The 26196-nt window shown below is 38.9% G+C and overlaps 1 protein-coding gene across 2 annotated transcripts in view; it reads right to left on the reverse strand.

Annotated features, from left to right (window-relative positions):
- LOC117394931 (protein FAM83H-like) overlaps window positions 1-25031 on the reverse strand; it is a 64903-nt gene extending 39872 nt beyond the window's left edge. The window contains exons 1-2 of one of the 2 annotated variants that reach the window (XM_059012957.1): window positions 24928-25031; window positions 24722-24760 (exon numbers count right to left, since the gene is read on the reverse strand). In XM_059012957.1, coding sequence (XP_058868940.1) covers window positions 24722-24760; window positions 24928-24985 — 97 coding nt within the window. In that variant the 5' untranslated portion in view covers window positions 24986-25031. Of the gene's footprint in view, window positions 1-11640; window positions 11963-24721; window positions 24761-24927 lie in introns of those variants that run through there. The other variant, XM_033993694.3, reaches the window with a different exon arrangement.
- Window positions 25032-26196: the final 1165 nt, after the last annotated feature.

The following is a 26196-nucleotide window of genomic DNA, read 5'->3' on the forward strand; positions in this document are numbered from 1 at the left end:
TTTAACAGGATCAACAAGTGCAATATTTCAACAAGAAAAAGAAAATATGAATAATACATGTCGATATTTTATCAACAACAAAACTGTTTACAATGAAAGAATAAATAATACACTAACTTTTCAAGTAATGCTTTCAAGTGTTATTTCAAATGAACATTAAAAAACAATAACATTACTAGTGTCAATTCTTTTATTTATTTATTTATTTATTTATTTATTTATTAATGATGTAACTTAAAAAAGAGGATGATGAGTAAGTAGATTCAAGAAAATGCACAGAGTCCTTTTCTTCACTCAGTTGTTAGGTTTATTGAAATATGCAGGGAGTCTGGTCCCAGGTACAGGACAAACAGAATACTCGTTCTTACAATTGTTGCATGACATTAAATACCCTTCTGCATAGGTGTCTCTCTCCTCCTCTTTCTCTGACACTTAACCAATAGAAAAGGTACAACTCATTATCATTATGTGTGTGTGTGTGTGTGTGTGTGTGTGTGTGTGTGTGATCTAGTGTGAAGATCTCTGAACTCAGTGCATTCTTCAGACCCTGGTGCCACAAAGGTCCATACATCTGGTTTTTGTCATCTTCCTTGTTCCTATCTCTCCGATTTGCCTAAGACCCTTTGATCCCAGTGGCACTATCTCTTTGGATCTCTCTGAAGTCTTAGAGCCTGGCTCCTTCGGTCCCCTTGAAAACTAGCTTTATGACCCCGTCATAAACCAGCTGTATTTTCTAAGCAAAAACCTGTTAACTAGTTTTATACCCCAAGGGCAAGCTTCTTTCATGTCAGGGCTGGAGATCAAAGGACTTGTTTGTACAGCCGTGTGCTGCTGGCCAGCCATTTGCTTTGACACAAAAGAATCTTAACTTCTCTACCATATTGCAGCTTTCATCTATCACAGCAGTGCTTGCATTTTTGGAACTAACAGTTTTTTCTATCCAATGTTAAATCACTTTTCAGAAAAATAACATGAATACAGCCGTCATTCCTCATGCGTAGCAAACTGCTATTCAATACTTGTTCCATGTTTTCCAACAATTAAATATAGTTTTGGTTGTCATAACTTAAGCTTAATTGATATAATTTCGTCTACCCCTTTTTACCCTAAAAGTAGTAATAGTAATGTTGTAACACCAGGCTATTAGGATCACAGACATTAACATGGGATTTTTTCAGATGTTTTATATGAAGCTTTTCAATATAGTCCACAACCTCTTCGGTTACTGTGTAACCTCTGAATGTAGTGCTGGTGTATGAAGGTACAATTGTGCTCTGTAGCTTAGCTAACACATTAGACACTGGGCAGTAGCACTTTTCTCCATTTGTTGGCTTGCAAAACTTTGTTGAGGGCCCTGATGGGTGTAAGAACTATACCATAACATCGTTCTGTTCTGTGACTTCATTTATATTCTCTACCCACCAGAAACTCTCGTACACAACTGCAACCCAGTCCCCAAAAGCCAAAGCTAACTGTGTACTACTGGAAGAAATCACTCCTGCTCATGCATCATTTTCTTGCTTTTTTCTTTTCTTCAGTCTTCTCTTGCTTCAACCACCTGAACTTTGTTTTGTGTAGATTTCTTGAATTTTCCTTGAAGGCCTTTTCCTTTTCCTTGAACTTTGTGAGCCTTCAATTCTGATCTTTGTGACATAACACACCTGGGGACTGAAACACTTGCACTGTGTTCCCTGGCAAAAACAAGACAAGATTGTGTGCTATGGTAGGCCCAGAGGTTCCTTGAGAGCATACAATTTGGTGCATCTTCATTGTTCCAGGTATTGCTCCCAGCTTAGGAAGTTCAAAGATTCCTACTATTTCTTCTTCAATGTAAGACCACAGGCTTCAGAAAGTCTTTTCCCTGATTAACAAGCCTGTCTGCAGTTCTTTTAACAGTTTCACCCATGCCATCTGGGACTCCTTTCCCATGCCCTGAAGAAAAAAGGTTCCATGACACTTCAGTAAATCCTAGTTCAAATGTTAATTTTGAAGGTGAATGTTGGTTTTGTTTTTGTATTGCCTGCTTGGGCCATCAGACCAAACATGAATAATCACCTTCTTCTTCTTCTCAGGATATTCATCTCTGATGTTTCTGAGTACAGGTAGCATGTATACCCATATCGCTGCAGCACCTTGGCGCATTGACTCGCTTACTGTGCAAAATGTGTTGGTCTTTTCCTTAACATAATACACACCTGTGTGCAAGTTCACTTGTGGTAAATGTTGTCCAAAGTGCATTGTTTTTTTTGTTTTGTTTTTTTAATTAATTAATTCCAATTATTATTATTTTTTTATTATTTTCTCCCAATTTAGAATGGCCAATTATTTTTTAAGCTCAGCTCACCGCTACCACCCCTGCGCTGACTTTGGAGGGCGAAGACGAACACATGCTGTCCTCCGAAGCGTGTCGTCAGCCGACCGCTTTTTTTCACACTGCGGACTCATCATGCAGCCACCCAAGAGCTACAGGAGGACAACGCAGCTCTCGGGCAGCTTACAGGCAAGCCCGCAGGCGCCCGGCCAGACTACAGGGGTCACTGGTGCGCGGTGAGCCGAGGACACCCTGGCCGACCTAACCCTCCCTCCCCCCGGGCGACGCTCGGCCAATTGTGCGCCGCCCCCTGGGAGCTCCCGTCCACTGTCGGCTGTGGAATAGCCTGGACTCGAACTTGCGACGTCCAGACTATACAGTGCATCCTGTACTCCATGTGGCGCGCCTTTACTGGATGCGCCACTCGGGAGCCCACCAAAGTGCATTGTTTGTACTTCGTTGTGGTAGTTGCATTTCCAACTTTCTGAAAAGTCAATGTGCATTAGTACTTGATCATCGGATTGTGTACTCTCTTCAACACATCTTTTGTAGACTTGTGACTGGTTTTTAGTGGAAAGATAATGCACAGTGGTTTGTTCTGCGAGTTTCTTGCAGTAGCTCTCAATCAGCTCATTTAGATTACCTTTGATGTCTAGCATCTTAGTGATTGATTTCCCATTTTCATCTACTGTTTTTCTCCATTGTTTCCAGGTAACTTGAGTAATATGGTGTTCTTCCATGACTTCGAATTTCTTGTTCTGACATTTTAAGCAAGACCTAAGCAAACACGACTCAGTAAAAGGATTACAACATATCAGACTAAAAGAGTCTTCTAGTATTTTTGTGGAAATCTGTTAGCATTGTCATATTGTGCACTGGCAAGTGTTTCTGTCTGAAGGCTTTGCAGCAGTTATGGCTTTAAGGCACAGAAACTGGTGTACGACTGCTTCATCAATGGATTGCTTTGTAAGAACTGCATATGAAGATTGATTAGTGTATCCTGCAATATCATGCGCTGTCGTTTGTCCTTCTTCCTTGTTACGGTGTCATTTTTGTCTGTGGTGATCCTTGAGTTTTGTTCCAGAAAGACTTTAACATCATTTTCCAGCAGCTTTAGTCTTCTAGTTTTTTTGCATGTAGTTTTGCGATTGGATCTCATAACTTTACTCGTCAGTCCAATTTCTTGAGCTTTTTTCATCAATTGATACTTTCAGGATTTTTCCTTGTATCTTCATTTTCTGAAGTCCAGCCAACTTTATGGTAAATAAGAGTTCTTACAATTTGTGGATTCTTTACTGCCTCTCAACAACTTTATAGTTGATGATGTTGGAGAGTTAACATTCTCACATTTGGTTTGTAGTCATTGGTATATTTTTCTGTACGTCTCTTTCTTGGCAGTTTCTTTTCTGTTTGTCTTCCAAATCTCTAAGCTTTGATTCAATTTTGCATTCATTTCTCTCTTATTTTCTCTCCTGAGATTTTTTGTTGTGATGGTGTTTCAGCAGTCAAAGAATCTGGTGTGGTGTTTCCTAATACCAGTGGTATTTCTTGTTGCTCATGAGCATTTTCTGGGCTTTCCGGTGGTGATATGGGTAATTTGTTTTGTTTCCGCGTTCTCCTTGAATCTTGCTGTTTCAGTGTCCAATACTCTCGCTTAGATCGGACTTCTCTAGGTGTGATGGGTTTCTTTATCTTTCGTTCTACCACACAGTTATGCCACAGCTGTCTTTTTTGCATCATATGCTGCTTTTCTGATTGGGTCAGCTTTGATTTTTGCCCTTCTTTTTTCTACAGATGTATTAATTACTTTTTGCTTTGCATTCAAACACAAAAACATGTAAGTTATAGGATAATAACTTTCACAATTTAATGAAACACTACTACTACTAATAATAATAAGTAGAATGCAGCCCTAATCACAAGCCATGTCAACTTGGTCACACATATTTGTATAAACTGTGATCAAGTTGACGGTTGACAAGTTTCCCACCAATAAATGGCAGTTACAGAAAAGACTCCATCTTACTGTAATTTTAGATCAAAATATACAGATAATCTTTGACTTTTCTGTACAGTTTGAATATTTTAAACAACTTTTGTCAAATTGAGACTATGGACCAATTTTAATGTTATGGTTATCATTTCTACATTATTATTATTATTATTATTATTATTATTATTATTATTATTTATTTCTTAGCAGACGCCCTTACCCAGGGTGACTTACAATTGTTACAAGATATCACATTATTTTTACATACGATTATATTATTTTTTACATACAATTACCCATTTATACAATTGGGTTTTTACTGGAGCAATCTAGGTAAAGTACCTTGCTCAAGGGTACAGCAGCAGTGTCCCCCACCTGGGATTGAACCCACGACCCTCCGGTCAAGAATCCAGAGCCCTAACCACTACTCCACACTGCTGCCCATAACATAGATATAAAAAATTAAAATAAATAAAAGATAGGTTTTAAGCAAGGTTGATCAATTATATAAATTAATACAATACCTAAAGTACATTACTAACATATTGAAGTTAAATGCATACAAAAAACAACTTTAACTTTCCTGTTCCAATCACATGCTGCATAACTCCCAGCTAAACCTAACATAAGTATAACAATTTGCAATGCTACTGTGATACTGTAATATTCCAGAATAATAGGTTGTGAAGGCCTTGCTTTGCCTGTCACACAGTAGTTAAAACTATGCAATTTTCTTGTGTGTATTTCAAGCAGAAACAGTACAAAAGTAGACATCACTTCAGGTTTTGGGGTTTTTTTTTTTTTTTAAATCCCTGTCATTGTACTTTCTTCACCATAAACAAAGTGTCAAAAGTAATAGCATTACAGAGGCTTACTTATGCCTTTTTTTGTTGTTTGCTGTACACGCAAGTGAAAACTGTCAGATTTCACTTAATAAACCTCAAAGCAAGAAATGTGGAAAGGGGGAATGTACAAAGAAAAAAAATATGTTTTGATTTTCGTATTACTCTCCTCATAACAGAAAACAGGATCACAAGCCAAATGTTGATCACTTTATGTAACATTTACCTTGCAAGTGGGGCCAGTGTTTGGAAAGCGTGAAGCATTTTCAAGGGACATACCTGCATCTGTATCCTAATTCTGACTCGCTTGCCAAATCTGAAGCTGCACATTGATGAGTCTGTCTTTTTATGTTAAATCCACACATGACTTGCCATTTTCGAAACTGTCGCCCAAAGGTGGCAAATAGGTGCAAGGCCAAACACGTTGTGATATGTATTGCCAATCTATTAACTATGTAATTTACAGTGGAGACACAGACGTGGATTTTTGCCTTCATGTGCAGCAATGTTCGTTTGAATATTCAAATAATTTCTCTGCACTAAAGAAAATAATATTACTCCATACCGCTGTTTTCATGTCGCACTTCATTGATCAACCAATGAGCACTGACAGAAAGCAAAATGGGCAGAGATTGGTGACATATGTCAAAATGAAAACTGATCAGAATGAAAGCTCAGCCAATCAACATGCAGTGAGTATACTGATGTTAATGGTGGGCAATAGCAGCAAACAGAAACAGACGCAGTATTAGGAATCAGAATGCAAGCAGCATGAACTGTGCTGAATGAAAGCGGATTGAGATAAAGGTTGATTAAGAGAGAAGTTGCTGGGGGCTGCTGTGGCCACACAAAATGCCGCTGGTGGCCGCATCTGAGAAATGTTGCCTTAAACTCTAATTCTAAGAAGAGATAAAAAAAAAGGACTATACCACCTTTAATATATTTCTAAAATAAACAGAAAATTCATATTTAGCTGAAGACCATGATCAAACATCATACAGTATTTTAAATACATTTTTCAATAACATTAAGGACTTATTATAGGTACACATTCTGTGATCTCCCCTGTTTTGAAGCTGGTTATCCTGTGCCAGCAGAGTCTAAATAGTTATTTACGATTCAGTAACAAATCCAATATGATATTTTATGCAGCTACAAATAGCATGCTTTTGGTTTTGTAAATACACATTCAAGAAACCTGCAAAACTGACTTCTAAACAACCAGAGGCTGGAGGCTGGATACAGTACTTTGAACATCAAGCTATATTATTGGCCAGATTTAGAATCACTTAAATATGCTTTCTCAATACAGACAGTCGTTAACTTGGCATACTCAAGTGAGAAGTAGCATGTAGGCTTGCTTTACATAAAATCAAACATTAAATAATAAACAAGTGTCTTTTTCAATCTCTGAATTCACTGTTGGTCCTTCAAACATTATCAGCAGAAAATTACAAACAAGAATGGAAAGGTACCGCAAGTGAAGTGTGGGGAATGTATGTAAAAAAAAAAATGTGAAAATGAAAATTCATGTTAAGAAAGTATGTATGTCTTTTTTTTTTTTTTAAAAAAGGTTATCAAGTACCAGACTACGCTAAAGAAAGTTCTCCGCACGCATGCCTTTTTTGTAAGGTTTTTTGCTCTTGTACAAGATCATTGCTCCTTAGCCGTGTCATGTCAGTGTCACAAAGGTGAAGTGGCTGGTTGGTTAATGACAGGAAAAAAGTCTCTGAAGGGATGGGGACAATGACAACTAAGAAGTGCGAAAATAAATCTGAGCAGACATTTGTATAATATAGTATGGTACCAGATACTGTTTGTATAATGAAGATACGTTTGCAAAATGTATTGTTACTTAACCATAACAAATTCAATTTAATGCACAAGGGAAACCTACATAGAGAATGAAAATTCAAGACATGTAGAACAAAGGTACAATACAGTAAACACTCCCCTCTGCACAGATTGTGTGTCTCTCCTGGCCTGGGCTTGGGCAGAGCAGCAGACCTAGGAATCTCATCAGCAAACACCTGCAGTGCTTTGTCCTCTTGAACACTGCACTATGACACGCACCGAAACCAGCACTGAAACGGTGTGTACAGTATGAACACAGCTAAACACACACGGTTGCAATGCCTGGCTTTGGTAGTGGAACAATGGAACAATGGAACAATGAACCCTACCTCCACCCCGCCTAGAGTCCTAGGGATTTTGCAGTTGATGTTACCGTACAGTACGCATAAAGTTAATGTATCAAGCAACCTATCAAGCAGTGTGGAGTAGTGGTTAGGGCTCTGGACTCTTGACCGGAGGGTCGTGGGTTCAATCCCCAGTGGAGGACACTGCTGCTGTATCCTTGAGCAAGGTACTTTACCTAGATTGCTCCAGTAAAAACCCAACTGTATAAATGGGTAACTGTATGTAAAAATAATGTGATATCTTGTAACAATTGTAAGTCGCCCTGGATAAGGGCGTCTGCTAAAAAATAAATAATAATAATAAAAAAATAATAACCTTACGAATGAATGGATGAAACTCACATTTATATACACAGCCTTATACATCCACAGATGCAAGATATCAAAGCACTTTTTTACACTCTGTACAACAGAGCAGAGGAGCAAAGACTGCAGTGCAATCAGTAAATTGAAACCTGCTGTGGAACGCAAATAAAGATTTACTAAACAGTGTTTAAAGTGGTTTGAAAAACGGGCTGGTATGCACAAAAAAATGTGCTTTGGGGTAGCCAAAGCTACGGATTATGTATAGTTTTTAAATGTCATCTACAATATGTTATTATTATTTCGCTTTTTTAAAAGGACTTGTTATTGTTTTAACGTTTTACGACAAACACAAAAATAGTTTTACTGTCAAATTATTTTAGATTATGCACCATAATATATATAAATTAAAGATTTAAAAATCTCTTTGTATTCCACATATTATTGTTTACTTCAGCAATCAGGGTAATTGTCTCTGTGTGATTGCTCAGTGTTAGACTGCTTTGGTGGGCCGAAAAATGAACTTATTATTTACTAGTTTGTGATGCTCTTTTCATTTTTACGTCATTCATGACGTCAAACACAGACGAAATTCAACACGAAAATGTACTAGGATTTCACTGGTACGATTTCCAACACACATAAGTAATGCATAAAATGCGCGGGTACAGTGACCTACAGGGGAAGTGCTTCCGGAAAATAAGGGCAGTGACCTTTTGTTTTGTTTTTTTTCCCCCTAGATGTTTTTTTTTTCTTTTGCCAGTATGCCGTCAGTTTTTTTCTTTCCGGTATGCATACCGCTGAATACCACCCCACTTTAACCACTGTATTGTAGCATTTCCAGAAAATAGGAGAGATGGACATGCTTGTTTCTCCTTCCAATAGCTTCTTTATTCAGCTCTCAAGTCACACACACAGCTCCCTGTCTGCTAGTCTGGAACCATGGCAAACAACGACACCACAACAACAACAACAACAACAACAACAACAACAGGGTGTCAGAGCACCTTTTATAACACCACCCCCCCACTACTTTATTCAACCTTACACATCGCATTGGTCCTCAACCACACACTTCAGGCCAATGGGAACACACTGAACACGTGAACACACAGTGACTCACAGACGTGACCAATCATGGGGGAGACCCAGACCATGCACTACACGACTGACACAGAGGGACGGGTCAATCACAGGGGAGACACAGAACATGCCCCCACACGCAGGCAAGGGTCACACAGCAACAGAGAGTTAAACAACGGCGGGAAATACAGAGGGGGATGGGAACACAATTACAAACAAACAACAGGAATAACATAAGACAGACACAGCACGTAAACACACATACACAGAAATACAGTACAACACAAATGCACAGATCGTTACATATAGGAAAATACGTGGGCTGCAATGAAGGGTACATTTTGACCTTCAAAGGTTCGGAACACATTACCGAAGGAAGGTTCGAACCTTTGATGGTACTAATTTGCATAATTTACTGGTAACGCCACCATACTTTGAATGTGCCGCCCCTGCTTGCTCGTCAGCGCTCAGCCAATAGTCAGGGACCAGACGTTGAAAAGAATTGTGGGAAATGTGGGATCAGGCATAGAAGCAAAAGGTATATTTCAAGGTTTTAAAATGACATTTCCCACAATTCTTTTCAACGTCTGGTCCCTGCCTATTGGCTGAGCGCCGCAGAGCAAGCATGGGCGGCACATTCAAATTTCAAACTAAGCAGAAACACGGAGCACTTTGCTTAAATGTGTTTAAGCTTCTGACTGTCTCTGTTGAACCGAATACTGTTTTGTTGTTTCCCGTATTTTTATTCATTTAGCTTATTTGTTTTTAAACTACTGACTGTCTCTGTTGAACCGAATACTGTTTTGTTGTTACCTGTATTTTTATTTTCATCGGCAGACGCGCTCTGGATGCAAGTACAGTGCTGACACTCCTACAATTATATTAAGTGAGGTTTTGTGTAAATGTATAAAGAAAAAATGCAGTGTATATTTCAGCACTAGTACAACAAGCCCATGTACGGAATTAAAATGAAAAGGCATAGAATAGTCTTTTTTTTTAACAATTTAATTGGTTTAAAAGCAAACAAATTGGTCGTTCTAAATCAAATAAACACTCGGTATAAATGCAACAATTGGAAAATACGTTTTTAAAACATCATAATTTCACCTGCAAAGCACTGTAGTGGGGCTGCTGCAGAGATCGTAGTTGCTGCATACACTAAAATGGGGTGCTACCGTTAGAAGGCTAAATGCGTATACCTTGGCTTCTTGCAGAAGAGGGGCAGCCTCCAACTCGCAACAATTGCATAAAAAATTCTGCTACTTTACCACTTCAATGCATGTACAACCGCGAGGATCAGGTGAAAATGAATAGTACCTTAGTTGTAGTTCTACCTCCAAATACTGTAAATTTAACGTGCTTAGGATGTTGCAAATGGTGGTTTGTGAATAGTTATACACCAAACCAAATTACTCAATCTTAAATGAATACATAAATAAAGCAAATATCATTGTGGCATCCTCTAAATGTGAACTACAATAGATTGCCTTCTACTAAAGCTTTCTGGAGTTTCATCACGGCCATTTTTATTACATAATTACTGCATGATGCACTGTCATATTAACTACATTTTAATGTGCATAAGAGTGAAAATGTCCTTTCACACTTAACTAGGTATTGCATCAGCACAGTATTGTCTTTTACACTCAGAATGATACATCCTTTATCAGTCTTTCAGTGTCAAGGTTTCAATGATTATATATATATAGTAGAAATCTCAGTTCCCGCAGGCAGGCGCATCACACAGGGTGAGGCAATCCACACTCAGGTGGAGGATTGTGTGTGGATTGCCTCGCCCTTTGTGTTGCGCCTGCCTGCGTTGACCTATTTTGCTCTTATATATTATATTTGTGTGTGTATATATATATATATATATATATATATATATATATATATATATATATATATATATATATACACACATAATACACACACACACACGTATGTACAGTTGCAGACATAAGTATTGACACCCTGTATCCGAAACAAGGTTATTCATTCATTTATTAAGTGTACTGTAATAAATATGTTTTGTTAAATATCTCAGTGGTGGCTGGTGTGGTTGAGGCTGACAGAAGTTTAAGGGGATTTCCAAATATTCTGCAGTTAGTTTGCTCTATATGAAACACACTATGTGATTAATTTAATCTCCATTACTGCAGTATGTATGTAGAGATAAACAATGTGTAAAAAAAAACATATTTCCTTATTATTACAACAACAACAACTGCTGTGTTTCTAATCAAGTTAATGATGCAATGTAACACGAAGTGAAATTAAAGAATAAATCCTAGCAGATTCATATTGCTAGTTATAAGTACAGTGCACACTGCACGGTTTAAATTCCTGGCAGACCGCACACGTCCCGCGAGCTACAGGAAACAGGTACGGCAGTGACGTTGAACTACAGACTAGGACAACGTGCAGGTGAGGCGGTAGACGTCTTTAAAACGATTCATACCAACTACAGAATGGAACTTGTCACGATTTAAATTACAGCAAATATAATGCTCGTAAAATACCACAATAAAAATGTGAGTTTATAATATATATATATATATATATATATATATATATATATATATATATATATATATATATATATATAATACACGCACCGATCCATAAATCAGAAATGATGACAGTATATTTCATATTTCAGGAACAAAGAATTGTGTTTTTAGCCGGCAAACCAGTGTGCATTCCATTTTGCAGACGCAATGTGAAACTTCAACTACGCTCCGTCCTCCCAAAGCCGGGTTGTGTTAGTTTGACTTTTATCGGAAAAACAAACGAATCTGCTCTCGCGCACTCGGTAATTCAGCGTTGGTAAAAAAAAACAATTCAAAGTTGTACTAGAACTTTATATGCAATTAAACAATATAACGAATAACTAAGCATGTTTCTTACCTTTCGAGTATGTAAGCGTCCCTGGCCTCCCTTTATATCATTTATAAGTAGTTTTTTCCCCTTCTTTCTTTCTTTCCCTCTTACGTTCTATCTCTGGTGTCAACTTGGAGTTGCATTCATGATTCAGACTCGCAGAGCAGACTCCACCCAGGATTTGGGCTGTGGTGGAAATAAACTCTGGAGAAACCTGTTTGTATGTGTGTGTGTGTGTGTGTGTGTCTCTCTCTGCCCGTCCCGAGCAGTGAGTGATATGATAGGAACGCACTGAAAATCCAACGACCCTACTCGCCTGACAATTTTATCCACTGCTTCCTGAACTGATGATAGTCTACGTACTGACCTCCAGTGCTGCCAGATAGTTTTTGCAAAGCCCCCCACACATTTTGGAAGTAACCAGCCAAAAAGTAGCCAAATTGTGTTTTTAAACCAGCCAAAAAACAGTACTTACATTTAACACTTAAATGTATAGAGGCATGTATTTAAAATTGAAAATAACATATGCAAGGCTGTAAGAAACCCGCGGGCAGTGAATTTGTTGCAGAAACAGCAACTTTTAACATAGACCACAACTTTTAATGTCTGTAATTTCGTTGCAAAATAATGCTGAAAAATAAACTGAAACATTAAAGGAAACGTCACTCTCCCATTGTCTTTTGCTAGTGGGGGATTGGTATGCCTTGTCATCCTCTCTAGCCAATCAGTGATCTTCTTTCGCGTTGCTATGGTTAGCAACGGAAAAGATGACTGTGGGCCGTGATGTAAGTACTGTAGTTTCTGTTAAATTTGTTGACTGAAGGTTTATTGCTGTTTTGTGGCTGTTCAGTTTTGTGAGTGAGCTTTTACTGTTATGCAAGTACTGTATGTTATGCGTCGTTATTGTTAGCTGCAACTCTTCACTTGTAATTAAATACAGCGTACAACGTTTTATTTCATATGGTGATATTAAGAGGGAGTCTTAACGTATGTTCTAGTTATCTGTTTTATTCTTATTGTTGTTTTTGAACAAATTAACAAAATCCATCTTGAATTTAAGCAAGTATATATACGTGCAAACTGTTTGTATTTATGACCGCGCCGAAACCGCAACTTTAATATACAGTGGCCGCAACTTCTTGATAACAAAATCACAATTTTCTCAAACATGTAAGTAATGTTTTAAACATCTATCTATCTATCTATCTATCTATCTATCTATCTATCTATCCGGTTTGTATGATACGCTTCAGTAGGTTTGCTAGTTTTATGTGCATAATTTAAGTGCAATCACCGCTGTTCTCATATGATGAGATCCAATGCGGCATGTCCTGTGGAAAAAATGCATTCACAGTGTAGTGTAAAATAGTAGGGCTGGTTGCACCAGTTGTGTGTAAGTTCTTACTTAGCTTAGTTAAAGCTTAAGTCTTTACTAAAGTTGATTTTGCACATTACTAACTTTTCATGGGTTGCACCAGCTATGCTAGTTATAACATAAGACTAGTTATTGCTTAAAATGTACGCATACCTTTAGGGATGTGTAAGCTGTTCGTAGAATCAAAATAAAGAGGACACGGCAACTTTTGATGCGTGAGATTCTCAACTGAAGTGATTTTGTTCATAGTTTTCGTCATCAGCGAATCCTGCGAGAGCACATAATTATAGGACATTCTTTTAAATCCTATTAGATTCTAAAGTTTCATACGATTTAATAGGATAAAAAGCAAATCTTATAGGAATAATTTTAAAACCAAAATTATATATATATATATATATATATATATATATATATATATATATATATATATATATATATATATATATATATATATATATAAAGCTAGTGTTGTCTGTCACTTCTGACACGCAATTTTTTTTAATCGTAACCTTATATATTGTAGCGTTCACGGGGAAGTCAGCAGCAGGGCTGGTAGGTGACGTAACCACACACAAAGACATAAGCCCGACAGCGATACTGGCGCTGTGCTTTACTGCGAGAGGTTCCGGGTTCGAGCCCGCCCGCCGCCTGTGTGTGGCTTGACTGTGTGATGCGCCTGCCTGCGTTTACCCGGATCACTACTAAAAAAAAAAAAAAGGTTCACAAAAGGTTCTGTGGTAGTTTGATTTGTACCACTGACCAAGCCCTTTGAAATATCCTCACTTCTAATTGGCTACCGAGCAGCCATGACGTCACCGACTTAGTATGAGGCGCTGCCTGTAGTGATAAACTGACGAAGTACTGGAAGTACTGGTGTGGTGCAACTGAAAAAGACAGTGCTTAGTTATAAACTAGTGACAACTAAGGAGTTAGTAGAGACTTTACGTTATAATTTAGGAATGAATTTAAGCATAGCTGGTGCAACCCAGCCCAGAACTGCAAAAACCGCCAACCTGGGAGCAGTGTTTACCTCGTCAGCATTCCTTTGTGCAGTGATCCAAAATTATAGCTGCGGGCCCATAGTACCAGGGCCGGTGTCAGAAAATGCATCCCGGTAGCATTTTCTGACGTTGCTGTATATCAAATTTTGCACCCCTGTCAGAAAATGCAACCGATACTATTGTGCAGGATTCATTTATTAACGTTACAACGTTTACATGGAAATATGCACCCCCTGCAATAACAAATCATTTACAAAATATATCGTTCAAAATATTAAAATAGTGTAAAGTTAATTTTTGAAAATGTTAGTGGTTTATTTATGTTTAAGAGCTCAGCAGCAAACAAAGATACCAGTAATTTCTACACAATTTTGTAAAACTTTGAATGCCTGAACAACTCCACTAATTAACACAGTTAAAAAAATAAATAAATAAAAATTATATATATATATATATATATATATATATATATATATATATATATATATATATATTAAATAGTAAAAAAAAAAAGAATCCGTTTTCTAATACATGACTCAATGCCAATGTTACATTAAAAATAACATTACAGTTTTGTAGACTGACACTAACCTGTAAAAATAACATGAATGTTTAAATATATATAATGTATCTAATCTATAATCTTAAACAAGGAACGTTAAACAAGAACCTAGAAGAATCTATGCTGTTTTCCGTGATGTCTGTTGTCAGTGCAAAGGCCGTAGGAACAACGGATATGAGCAAGACAGATATTTCACATATTTATAGAGGGAAAAGTGGTACGGACAATATGATTTTTTTCATAGAACTATGAATAGATTCGCAATACGATTGTTTCGTGATGGAGCTCTGCTAACAGTAAAGCAGCGGCGCGACCACAGCATAAAATCTTTTTATTATTTATTATTATTTTTTTCTAATTTATCGTTTTATTTGGGTAAGAATTATTTTGTTTTATCCGTTTTATTTCCCGACATCTATAAACCTGGCTTTCATAACAAAGCAGGAAGGCAGAATATAATTAATGTACAATTATTTGGGCAATTAAAAAATTAAAAGTCCAGTAGTTATTTGTGGCAATACAACTATTTCAAATGAATCTCGGTGGTTTAAATGATTTGACAGAGCCGAGATGCCAAAAATAAAAAGGCGGGATAAAAGAGTGAGGCGGGGATTACTGAAACAGGTATTGACCATGTGGCTATATGACCGACAGAGCTATTGCGCATGCTTATATGACCAAGGGATGCATTTTTCTAAGGGGTGCGTTTTCTGACATACATGCAATACTGGCAAAATACAATAACCTCGATTTACGATGGTCTGTACTGTAATATAGTGAGGTTTCTTAAAATATATTTGACACATAATATTAATGTAATAGTTTATTACATATGATGTAACTACTGCTTCGAACTTTCTGTCTAAAAAAAATCGTCACAATACACAAATCGCTGTCAGCCATGATGGTAAAACAGAAGTGGAACTAAATGATTTAGCGAAAAGGCTAAAACCTGTTCCTGTTCCACATCGAACAAGCTCTAGCTCACGAAATTCTGCCTTAACTAACGGATGGTCAAAATTCAGTATTTAAAATAAATAAATAAGTAATACATGCTTTGGGGATATTCATTTAAGTGTTTGTGTTCATAGAATTATGTTTTCGCTTAGGAGTTGCGTTTTTTTTTTTTTCTTTTCTTTTTTTTTTGGGGGGGGGGGGGGGAGAGACTGTGTCTATGTCACAGTCTTGCACCAGGGCCCAGTAAATCCTAGCGCCGGCACTGCCTGGTAGTCCTGTCTCAAACCACCTCACTTCAGACATTTATCTTTAAGGAGTCTTTTCAGAAGCATGCCAAGTGGTTGAACAGAGACAGTTGGAATAGTTAATAAGTAGGCACAACAATGACGATTAATAATGCAGCACGCACATAATAGGATATTAAATATAAGATAAGAAATTAAGTATTAAAAAAAAATAGATGATATAAAGTGCCTTTAACTCAGGGACTGAAAATTACAGTGAAACCTGACAATTGGCCCCCACGATGGTTTGTCCCCCCTACACAGTTCATCCCCACGGCAATTCGTGTCCCCCCCCCCCCCCCGACAGTTTGTCCACCCAGCAATTCAACCGTATTACTAGATGTACATATTGTAACCCAGGGTCAACAGTTCAATAGTAGCAGCAGGGCCGGCCTTAAGGCAAGGCGAGCGAGGCAGCCGCCTAGGGCCCCCACCCTTTAGGGGACCCCGCGCTCAACCAGACTTCCGTGAGATTGAATGTGCTAGCACTAGGGTACCTTATATAGCACCTGCAACATTAAATTCTGGCCCCAGTTGACATGTTTCATTCTTAATTTTTATTGTTTATTGTTTATTTTTATTGCTTAGCTACCATAGATTACTGTAGTTTATCATTGGGTCTGGTCTACTCACATGACCCACCCACGCTCATCCACATACACAGGAGAGAAGGTTCGCGTCTTGTGGGAAAGTGATAGCAAACATGTCGCAGTTATCAATTAAATGTTTGTTTAGCAAGTCAAGAAGGTATGTGGGCAATTAGTAGACTTAACAGGTAACAATGCATTGTAAAATAATAATATTTTGTTTTCGCAAGCCTCTTCATTTTACCGAAGTTAAGCTTTGCTAGTTTATAAACACATTTTGTTGATTGATAAATACTTTGGTTAGATGAATATAATCATGGATTTATGTTAAACCCTAATCAGTTGTTGCAGCTAATGTAAATCTAATCCATTAATACAATTCAGTGTAGCTGAATTCACAAGCTATTGTTTTATTAATATGTTGAACGTTTGGGCTACTCCGGTCTGCCGTCTTAGGTTTCTTAATACAGTAGAGTCAATTATCCGATCTTTGATCAACCCTACTGTCTAATCAACGGAACACACCTGTAATCACGTGAATTACGTGTGGTGTATTACGCACACAGCTTCTGCTGCTAAAATTATCCACACACCTGACAGACGTGGATATGTACACGGCTACTCACTTGGCCAATATAACCAATATTCCGAAAGCCGAAGCAAAGAAGGAGGATCTCCATATCGCCATTGTGACCAATGCTGCAACCACACGGACACCAGTCACTTTAAGGACTACCCAGATTATTACGAGCCACCTTCATCACATCATGATCGATTCTGCAGATCTCCAGACCAGCATTCCAGCCACCACCCTGCTATAGGGGGGAGACACCTTACAGCAAGTATCTATGACATAATTCTCTACAGCCACGGGGCACGAGCCCTAGTCCCTGTCCCAAGCACATTTCTTTCAACGAACGCCAGCAAGCACCAGGAGATTACCACAAGCAGGGAAACAGATATTAGTCAACCTCCCCCGCACCAGCCCCACATAACAACTCTTCGGGATTGGACAGGGTAGTGACTGCCTCAACTGCAACAGAAAACCTTCCAGTGGCAACCGACATAGACATGGCTACATGTTCTCCATCATGCTCTGACAGTTCGCCTTCCAGTCTGGTGAATAAAGAGACTATTACTACTATTGTTGAGGGACGTGAAATTAGCAGATTATTAGATACTGGCTCCAGTATTTCTATTAGCATGTCAATTCTTGCATTATACAGACAGCCTCTTAAGAAGAATTTTATACTGGTTAAATCGGTTACAGGTTACTGTTTTGGACACGCTTGGTAAAATCAACCTTACCATTTGCCTGGGGGCGCACTTGCTGCAGCATGAAGTACAGGTCATTCGTAACATTGGACATGCTGTTTTACTTGGCTGGGATTTCCTTTGTCAGCATCATGCTGTAATAGACACAGCAAATTGACTTTGTCAACTATACAACCAGGACTTGCCGCTATTGCATTCAAGCTAGCTCATCCCAGTATGTTGTGCTGCCCTTGTATTTGTAAAGACCACAGTTCCTCCTCAAAATGAAATGCATTGCATTGCCACCTTAGTACCACCAGCACTGTTCTTCCAGATTCCTGCAACGGGTGCATGGAACCGTATCACCTAGAAGCAGAAGGAATAGCTATTGCACGAACTGAAAATTGGCTCACAACTGTACGTGTAATGAATCCTACAAGCTATGCAATTGAACTATTGAGCCTGGTTTACAGATTGGTCAATTCTACCCAGTAGCAGCACAGGAGATCCTGGATCACCAACTGTTAGTAATGTTGCTGACTCTACTACATAACAAACGCCATTGCCATTTGATTTCCAACACAGAGGACGGACATTGTAAAGCACAAGATACCAGCTGGTGATGCTGCACCAAATCCAGTCACAAGCTGAAAACATGGTTGTAAAGGGGATTGTAGAAGAGAGTCACAACGCATGGGTGGCCCTGGTTGTCATGGTGAAGAAAAAGGTTGGCACATAGCGATTCTGTGTTGATTACAGAGGTTTAAACTCTGTAACAGTTAAAGAAGCACACCCTCTTCCGAGAACAGATTACACTTTAGATGCACTGGGGGGCTCATCAATTTTTAGCACCATGGACCTATCATCAAGCTATTGGCAAGTACAGATAGACGACAAGGCTAAAACAGTTTTTACCACTGGCTGTGCACTGTACCAGTTCCAAGGAATGCCAATGGGTCTGGTGAAAGTCCCTCCCACATTTCAACATCTGAGGTTTGTCATGGAAGGTATGCCTGGTTTACATATTGTTGTCTACAGTAAGAACTTTGCAGAACACCTTGAGCATCTCAGGGAAGTCTTTGATGGTCTAAGGTCACCTCATCTCAAGATATCTAGGTGCCAGTTCATTAAACATGTCACCTTTCTTGGACATATTGTCTCAAAAGAAGGACTACAACCTGCTTCACGTAACATACAAAAGGTCACAGACTGGCCCATTCCACGAAACGCCACTGAAAGACGGGCTTTCGTGGGCCTGAGCTCATATTACAGATGGTTTACTCACCAAAATCTTTGAGCCTCTCCACCGCCTCACTCAGAAGGGGAAGCCTTTTGACTGGACATCACCTTGCCAAATTGCTTTTGACACCCTGCGTAAGGCTCTGACACAAACTCCAATTCTCACCTTTCCAGACTTAACCGTGAATTTTTACTTTTCACAGATGCATCTAATACCACCATCGGCTGTGTGCTTTCTCAACTGAACACCGATGACAAAGAGGTTGTGATTGTATACGGCAGTCATGTCCTGACTCCATCAGAGAGAAGATGGTCACTTCATTTAATTGGGATGTGGTATTTTTAAATGATAAACAGAGATCACTTTTCAGAGCAAGACAGTTTCGCGCAGTACAATGCAGTGAGTATGTGAGTACGTGAATACACTGTGACTTGTGTAAATTGCATAAACCATGTTGAACTATTGAAGGAGCTGGAGTCTCCTGTGGTTTCACAGGCTGCTGTTGTAAAGAGAGTGAGTGAGTGAGTGAGCTATTTTATTTTGTCTGTAAAAGTTCAGTGAAAGCTCAGCCCAGCCTGAACTTTTTTTTTTTTTGGGGGGGGGGGGGGGGGTTTGTTAAACTGTTTATTTTGGCCATTGTACCTTTTCATTTGTTCCTTTGTTACTCATTTCGCACAGTTCCAGCAGCCAGGACGACTGTTTAGAGCTGCTGGGTCTAACAGCTTTCCTCATCCCATTTAAATTATGTGGCAATATTATCTTTCAGCTCTGCCAGCCCCACCCACTATTTGTCTGTAGATATAAAATAGAGTAGGTGAGGGTGCAGAGTTGTAAGGTCATAGTATCACATGATTTGAATGGAATGAGGTAGGCTGTTCAGTCCTGGCATTTAGGATTCTCCAGACAAGCTCAAAGCCATTTGAAGGTATTTACGCTTTAATTGTTCCAGAGCTCACAAATATTGTACTGCATGGTTAGGAAACAAAGAAACCAAACTCAAACATTAGCTAAACACAGAACTACACATTAAAAAAGGAAATCCACAGCAATAAGGTCAAGTCGCACTCCCCTTTCAAGTGATACATCAGTCCCTCCATCGTTGTAAAGATTATATTGAAAGATTGCTATGTGAAACTGAAACTCTGTTTTGTTCATCATGCTTGCAGATTTGCAGTATTAGAAAGAAGCATTAGTGTTTCGCAGACTGGACTTTGTAGCTTTTGCTGACATCTGGTACCCTGGTTTCAAACCCTGTGGTGACACATTATATCAAACACACAGCCCTTTAAACGTCTAGTTAACACTTCACCATTAATACCCAACACAGTGGTTATTACCTGCTAGACAACTGGAGACCAGGTCAGTTATCTACAGGTAATGGCCATTTGGAGCATATTATTCTGATTATTAACCACTGTGGTCCAGTGGTTAAAGAAACGGGCTTATAATCAGGAGGTCCCTGGTTCAAATCCCACCTCCGCCACTGACTCATTGTGTGACCCTGAGCAAGTCACTTAACCTCCTTGTGCTCCGTCTTTCGGGTGAGACGTAGTTGTAAGTGACTCGGCAGCTGATGCATAGTTCACACACCCTATCTCTGTAAGTCGCCTTGGATAAAGGCGTCTGCTAAATAAATAAATAATAAATAATAATAATAATTCAAAGAACTATTTTTGTGACGAGGATCTAGTTATAAAATGGGTTTTAGGTTATATTTCGGCGGAGTGACCAGAACTGCCAGTAATAAACCCTCAAAATACATTAGGGCTGAAGAAAGACAAGTATTTATATTTTATTGGATCATGTTAGGAGAATAAGAAATGGATAGTCATGTTAATAATTTGTGTTGCAGCAGCTACTTGCAGCACTGAGAACAGTTGCTGTAGTAAAAATCATACTGGTACGGTGGTAACATATTTTGGACTGTACCACTCTGAATGGGAGAGAAGGAATACAAGCTGCAACTCTACCTCCTGACCAGGAAGGGCGCTAAGTAAGGTTGGTGGTACGCCTTCACAGAGATGGGCCGACTCGATGGTAGGACGGAACCGGAAGTCGGTCATCTTGGGGAAAGGGCGTATCTGTAGGACTGCTAAACAAATTAATTGTGATCAGCTGTGGGGTGCGCGCCGGTTGGATAGAGTGTGGCGCTGTGCTGATCAGAAGGAGGAGTTTGGCAGTACTAAGGGGATGAAGCTACATGAGTACGACCCCTTACGCTGAAATACTAACGCACTGGAGCACTGTTATTTTTGTGTTGTATAATTGTTTTGCAGATGAGTAGCGGCTTGGGAGCTGCAGCCATGGAGCCAGCACAAACCCAGGAGCACCACTACCTCTGCACAGCACAGCACATCACCACTACCTCCGCACAGCACAGCACCACAGTAACCTCACCTTTCCTGGAGCACTTTTTCCACGCACTTGTGGATTGTACAGTATTATTATTATTTGTTTAACCTTTTTTGTTTGGGACTGGAAACCCGCCGTTTTACCCCCATACCATTGCTGGTATAGGGGGTGACTGTAATTTACCTACTAACAATCATCAACAATCACCTACTAACAATCACTTTTGGCTACTCACATTTATGTTGCAGTTTAAACCCAGGGTATCTACTGTTAGGTAATGACCGTTCTACTCAGAACCCAACTTACTTATAATTTCAAAAGGGTTATAATTTATAGTAAAATACAGTACGAGTTCCAATTGACTCAATATACAGCTATGGCAAGAACTTTAGGATTGAGACATAATAAAAAATATAAAACTATATGAAAATAATTTAGATATTTTATTTAACATCATGTAATCAAAGAAACAACAAAATGTTATCGCAATAGTCTACTGGAAGCCATAATAGTGGTAACCCGTTCCGTACTGTTACCATCTGTCCACCTTTATCAGAAAGGAAGCATTGTTGGCTCTCCAGTTGGTTTACATGTTGGTTTAAATGCATTGTAAGCAAACGTGATTGTTTTTTCACTGAAAATCGGTTGGGGTTGGTTCACCTCATTGTGAGACAGCAACACCCTACTGGTCAGGGTCTATCCAAGGCCATGGAGAGAGCTGTCAGGCTCAGCTCTCATCTCCAGGATTCAGTAGCTTGGCATCATCAACCCCTTAGCTTCGCTTTACAAAGAAGTGTCTCCTAGCCGTATATAAAAGAAGCACTGTAAAGGAGGGTGGTTGTGAAAGGGTTAAGTGCTTTGCTAGTAGGTGTGCCAGGCTTGCTCAGGTTTGTTATTAATAAACTTAGCAACAGTCAGTGCTTCAGGCAGGAGTAGGGTGTAGCTATAGGGAGCGGCAGCCTGAAGAATGTACACAGGGTTTACAGAACCATATAGAATTACATAATGTTCTAATGAAACCTGCTGAATAATGTTGCATTGACATATTGAATTACATACTTCTTTGTAGTTTTCCATATACTTAACGAAAAAGTGACAAAAATTGAAAATGTGACATTTACTACTATGGCTTCCTAGACTTTTGCAATATCATTTTGTATTTTTTTTTTTTTTTTTTACATGATGTTAAATAAAAGATCAAAATTATATTCACACAGTTTTTTTATTATTATTATTTTTTATCATGTCTCAATCGTAAAATTCATGTGATGCAAAACTTTTGGCAATAGCTGTACCTGAGCAGCCCGGGGCCACAGGACAGCACTGCAGCACACACAAAGCCTGGGTCTGAGGATACCCCTCCCCCTCACAATAGCACAGTGACTAACCCTCCTGAACACCTACAGGACAAAGGGTTCAGGGCAAGCAGCTCACGGCTGTGATAGTGAAAACCTGGACAGGATCACCAAGCCCAGGAAAGCTGCAAACTTAAAAAAATATATATCTTAAAAACCACATGCAGTTTAAAGCTGCAGTGTACCCCAATGATCGTCACTAAAATAGTATTCCTGGGTGAATGTGTATGACATATCAGAATGTGTAAGACATATCAGAATGTGTAAGACAAACAGCACGAAAACAAAGCCTGCCATTCATTGCTTTTTATTCAGAAAAGCACATAACCTCCAGCCACAAGAGCCTGTGCCTACTGCGGATAGGCAAGATATGAGAGTCTAACCTCCTCTTACTTTGCCATTTAAAATAGCTTAAAGCTAGTATGTAGTGTCATATAGTGGCACCTACCAGCTACAATGAACTGGAGTTTTGTTATATTAATAACGACTCATGTCTTTGCTTATAAAAGTTTACCACGGCCATTTTGATATTACTATGTGTATACTATGCATCTACTATGCTTCATCATGGTTTATGATTTTTTTTTAACAACACTACCATACTTACCTCTAATTTACCATTCTTACAGTATGCTTTACTACTATTTGCTATTATTTTACTTGGTTCGGTATACAGTGGTAAACTTTTATATGAGCTGTCGTTTCCCCTTGTAATATTACTCCAAAAAACAGTTCGTGTCTAGAGCAATGTGATTGACTGTTATACAGTGCTTTACCATATTTATCTTTTGCTATAACCTGTTTTTGTTGTACTTGACTGCGTGGAGCTATTCTTTGACCTGCTATATAGCAGGAAACCTTTATAAAGGTTGACCTTTCCCCTGGTACTATCACTACCAAAGTAAGTGTTATGGATTAACAAGCATTCTTATGCAATGTCCTATTGTGACACCCCCTGTATAATATAAAATGCATTCTGGTGGCACCTGGGGTACCACCATAATATTCTATCAACGCATTCATTGCTCATAAATAAACAATCTCTCGATAGAGAAGGAGAAGGCTGACAACAGAATGGAAATGTTTTATAGCATGCATTTGTAGTTCTTGGTGTGATCTTTCTGCCTGTGCACAATTACACAGGAGTTAAGAGTTCCCTCTCTTTCAGCCTGGGGATAGATAAACTAGCCTGGTCCTAGATGAAAAGGACATGCAGTTACCTGAACTCCAGTAGCAGTGCCCCACCCTGAAGCCCAGAGGGGCTGTGCAGTTTGTCAGTACTGATGGGTCATAGTGACTCTTCTTTTTGTAATATGAGATGCGAACATTAATTACTTAAAGGGTGCAGTGTTTCACAATTATGTAATATATATATATAAAACAATCGTATTCACTTTCTATTCGGCAAAGTCATTATAAAAAATACAAAAGTCTGCACTGTATCACCTTACCATTTACTTCCCACCTCAGCATAATTCTGTGTTATTTAAACCTCAAATTTAAACTATAATAACTAACAATGATACACTTTTGTTTTATTTAAGCCAGCATTAACATTATCCAAAGGGACTCTGTATAACTTTCTGTCGCTTTGCACTTTCTGTAGACTCTTGTGTTTTCTTCTTCGTTTTTGTTTTGCAAGTAAGAAATGTAACCGAAAACACATTCAAACAGCCGCTATTGCTGTTACTATTGCAGCCGCAGTAATAATAAAAAAAAAAGTCAAAGTAAGAGTATGTCTATTGTGATTACTATTTATACCGGTGCATTTGTATTTCTAAAAAATGCACAAACATTATGCTTCACTGATACAAGAAGTTGAAAATAGCAAAGATCATGAGCAGCACAGTGCACACGCACAATCGCCAGACGCCGGTTTAACCTATCAGAGTGGAAATCCACTCAATGGAAATCGCGCATGCGTACAGGTGGAAAATGTGGACGTAATAGATTGTGTTTTTGTTTTGTTTTCTTTCCATCTGCGGTTCACTTTGAGATGCTAAATGTGAGGGAGGAGACGCTCACATTATCTCAGTATGTATCTGGACATTTACTGCAAATGTTTTTTAACTGTTTTTGTATTGTGTTGCTGATCCTTGTGTTTAGTAAGGAAAATAATAAAAACAAACTTCACTTACCTGTTGTATCGGGACTGGAGGCCTGTGGTTGGGAGTGTCCTGAAAAACAAAAGAAAGGTTAATCAAGAGTACTGTTTAGATAGTTGGTTTGGAAGGGTGCACACTTCCAGAACAATGTATTGCAGTACTATTGTTAAGATAAACTTTAAAATGAATAACAGTTATTTTAATGTGCATGTTTTTTAATATGCAATGGTTTAGGTAACCTGAGTTGGGTGTGGTGGTATGGTCCTCCATCTTGACAGGAAGTGGGGAACCAGCCATGTTGGTGAGGGAAGCTTTTATTGACTTCCCTGGGTACTGACTTCCTGTAGCAGGGCAGTACCTGTAGAAGATATTGAAAGGGGGGATAGCTGATTTTAATTAAGTTTCCCTCTGCTTGTTTTAAAGCATAGTTTTAATGCATGTGTTAGATTAATGTTTAGTTATATATATTCATTGATTTGTTTCTTTTTGAATACTTTATTATTGATAACTGTTTGCTGGTTTGTTTTTATATAACCACCTGCATAATGGTTTATTCTGGGAGAGGGGTAGGCCTGTAAGGGTATAAAAGCTGTTAGTTGGTTCAGTCAGGATCTTCCTTTTGTGTAGATAAGAGGGCAGTTTTGCAGCTCTATGGTTGGACTCAGTTATTGGAGTCAGTACCTGTGATTAGGTGACTATAAATAGTTATTTTTGGTTTCCACTTTTTCTTTCTTCAAATTGTTTGATATTTTGTTCAATTAGTTTTTTGTTTATCATTGTTCTTCAATAAAAATAATTGGTTTTACACCAAACTTCTCTGTGATCCGTGTGCTTCCCTACAAATCAACACTGGCCGCTGGCTGCACTCTCCAACACTAAACAAAGATTAAATAACACACTTGTTTAGAGGATCATTATTTTCTTTTACTTTAATTTGCATTTTTGTCGTCCTGCCCCTGACCCTGAAGGCATGGTCACCCAGGCAACATTTGTCATCACCTTGTTGCCGACTTGTCGCCTTGTGTGACCACCCTAGGCAACACACCAGCAACATGCCGGTGTATGGTGTCCATTTTAGGACATCCTCAGACCTCTCCCCTTTTTGAGTCAATCGTCAGACATCAGACCTCACCCCTCCACGAGTCAATCCTCATCCCTCCTCGAGTCAATCCTCATCCCTCATCGAGTCAATCCTCATCCCTCCTCAAGTCAATTCTCATCCCTCCTCGAGTCAATCGTCATCTTTCCTCGAGTCAATCATCATCCCTCCTCGAGTCAATCGTCATCCCTCCTCGAGTCAATCCTCAACCCTCTTCGAGTCAATCCTCATCCCTCCTCGAGTCAATCCTCAACCCTCCTCGAGTCAATCCTCAACCCTCCTCGAGTCAATCCTCATCCCTCCTCGAGTCAATCCTCAACCCTCGAGTCAATCCTCATCCCTCCTCAAGTCAATCCTCATCCCTCCTCAAGTCAATTCTCATCCCTCCTCGAGTCAATCGTCATCCCTC

This window comes from Acipenser ruthenus, chromosome 3 (genome assembly GCF_902713425.1).
Source record: "Acipenser ruthenus chromosome 3, fAciRut3.2 maternal haplotype, whole genome shotgun sequence".
NCBI classification, from domain to species: Eukaryota; Metazoa; Chordata; class Actinopteri; order Acipenseriformes; family Acipenseridae; genus Acipenser; species Acipenser ruthenus.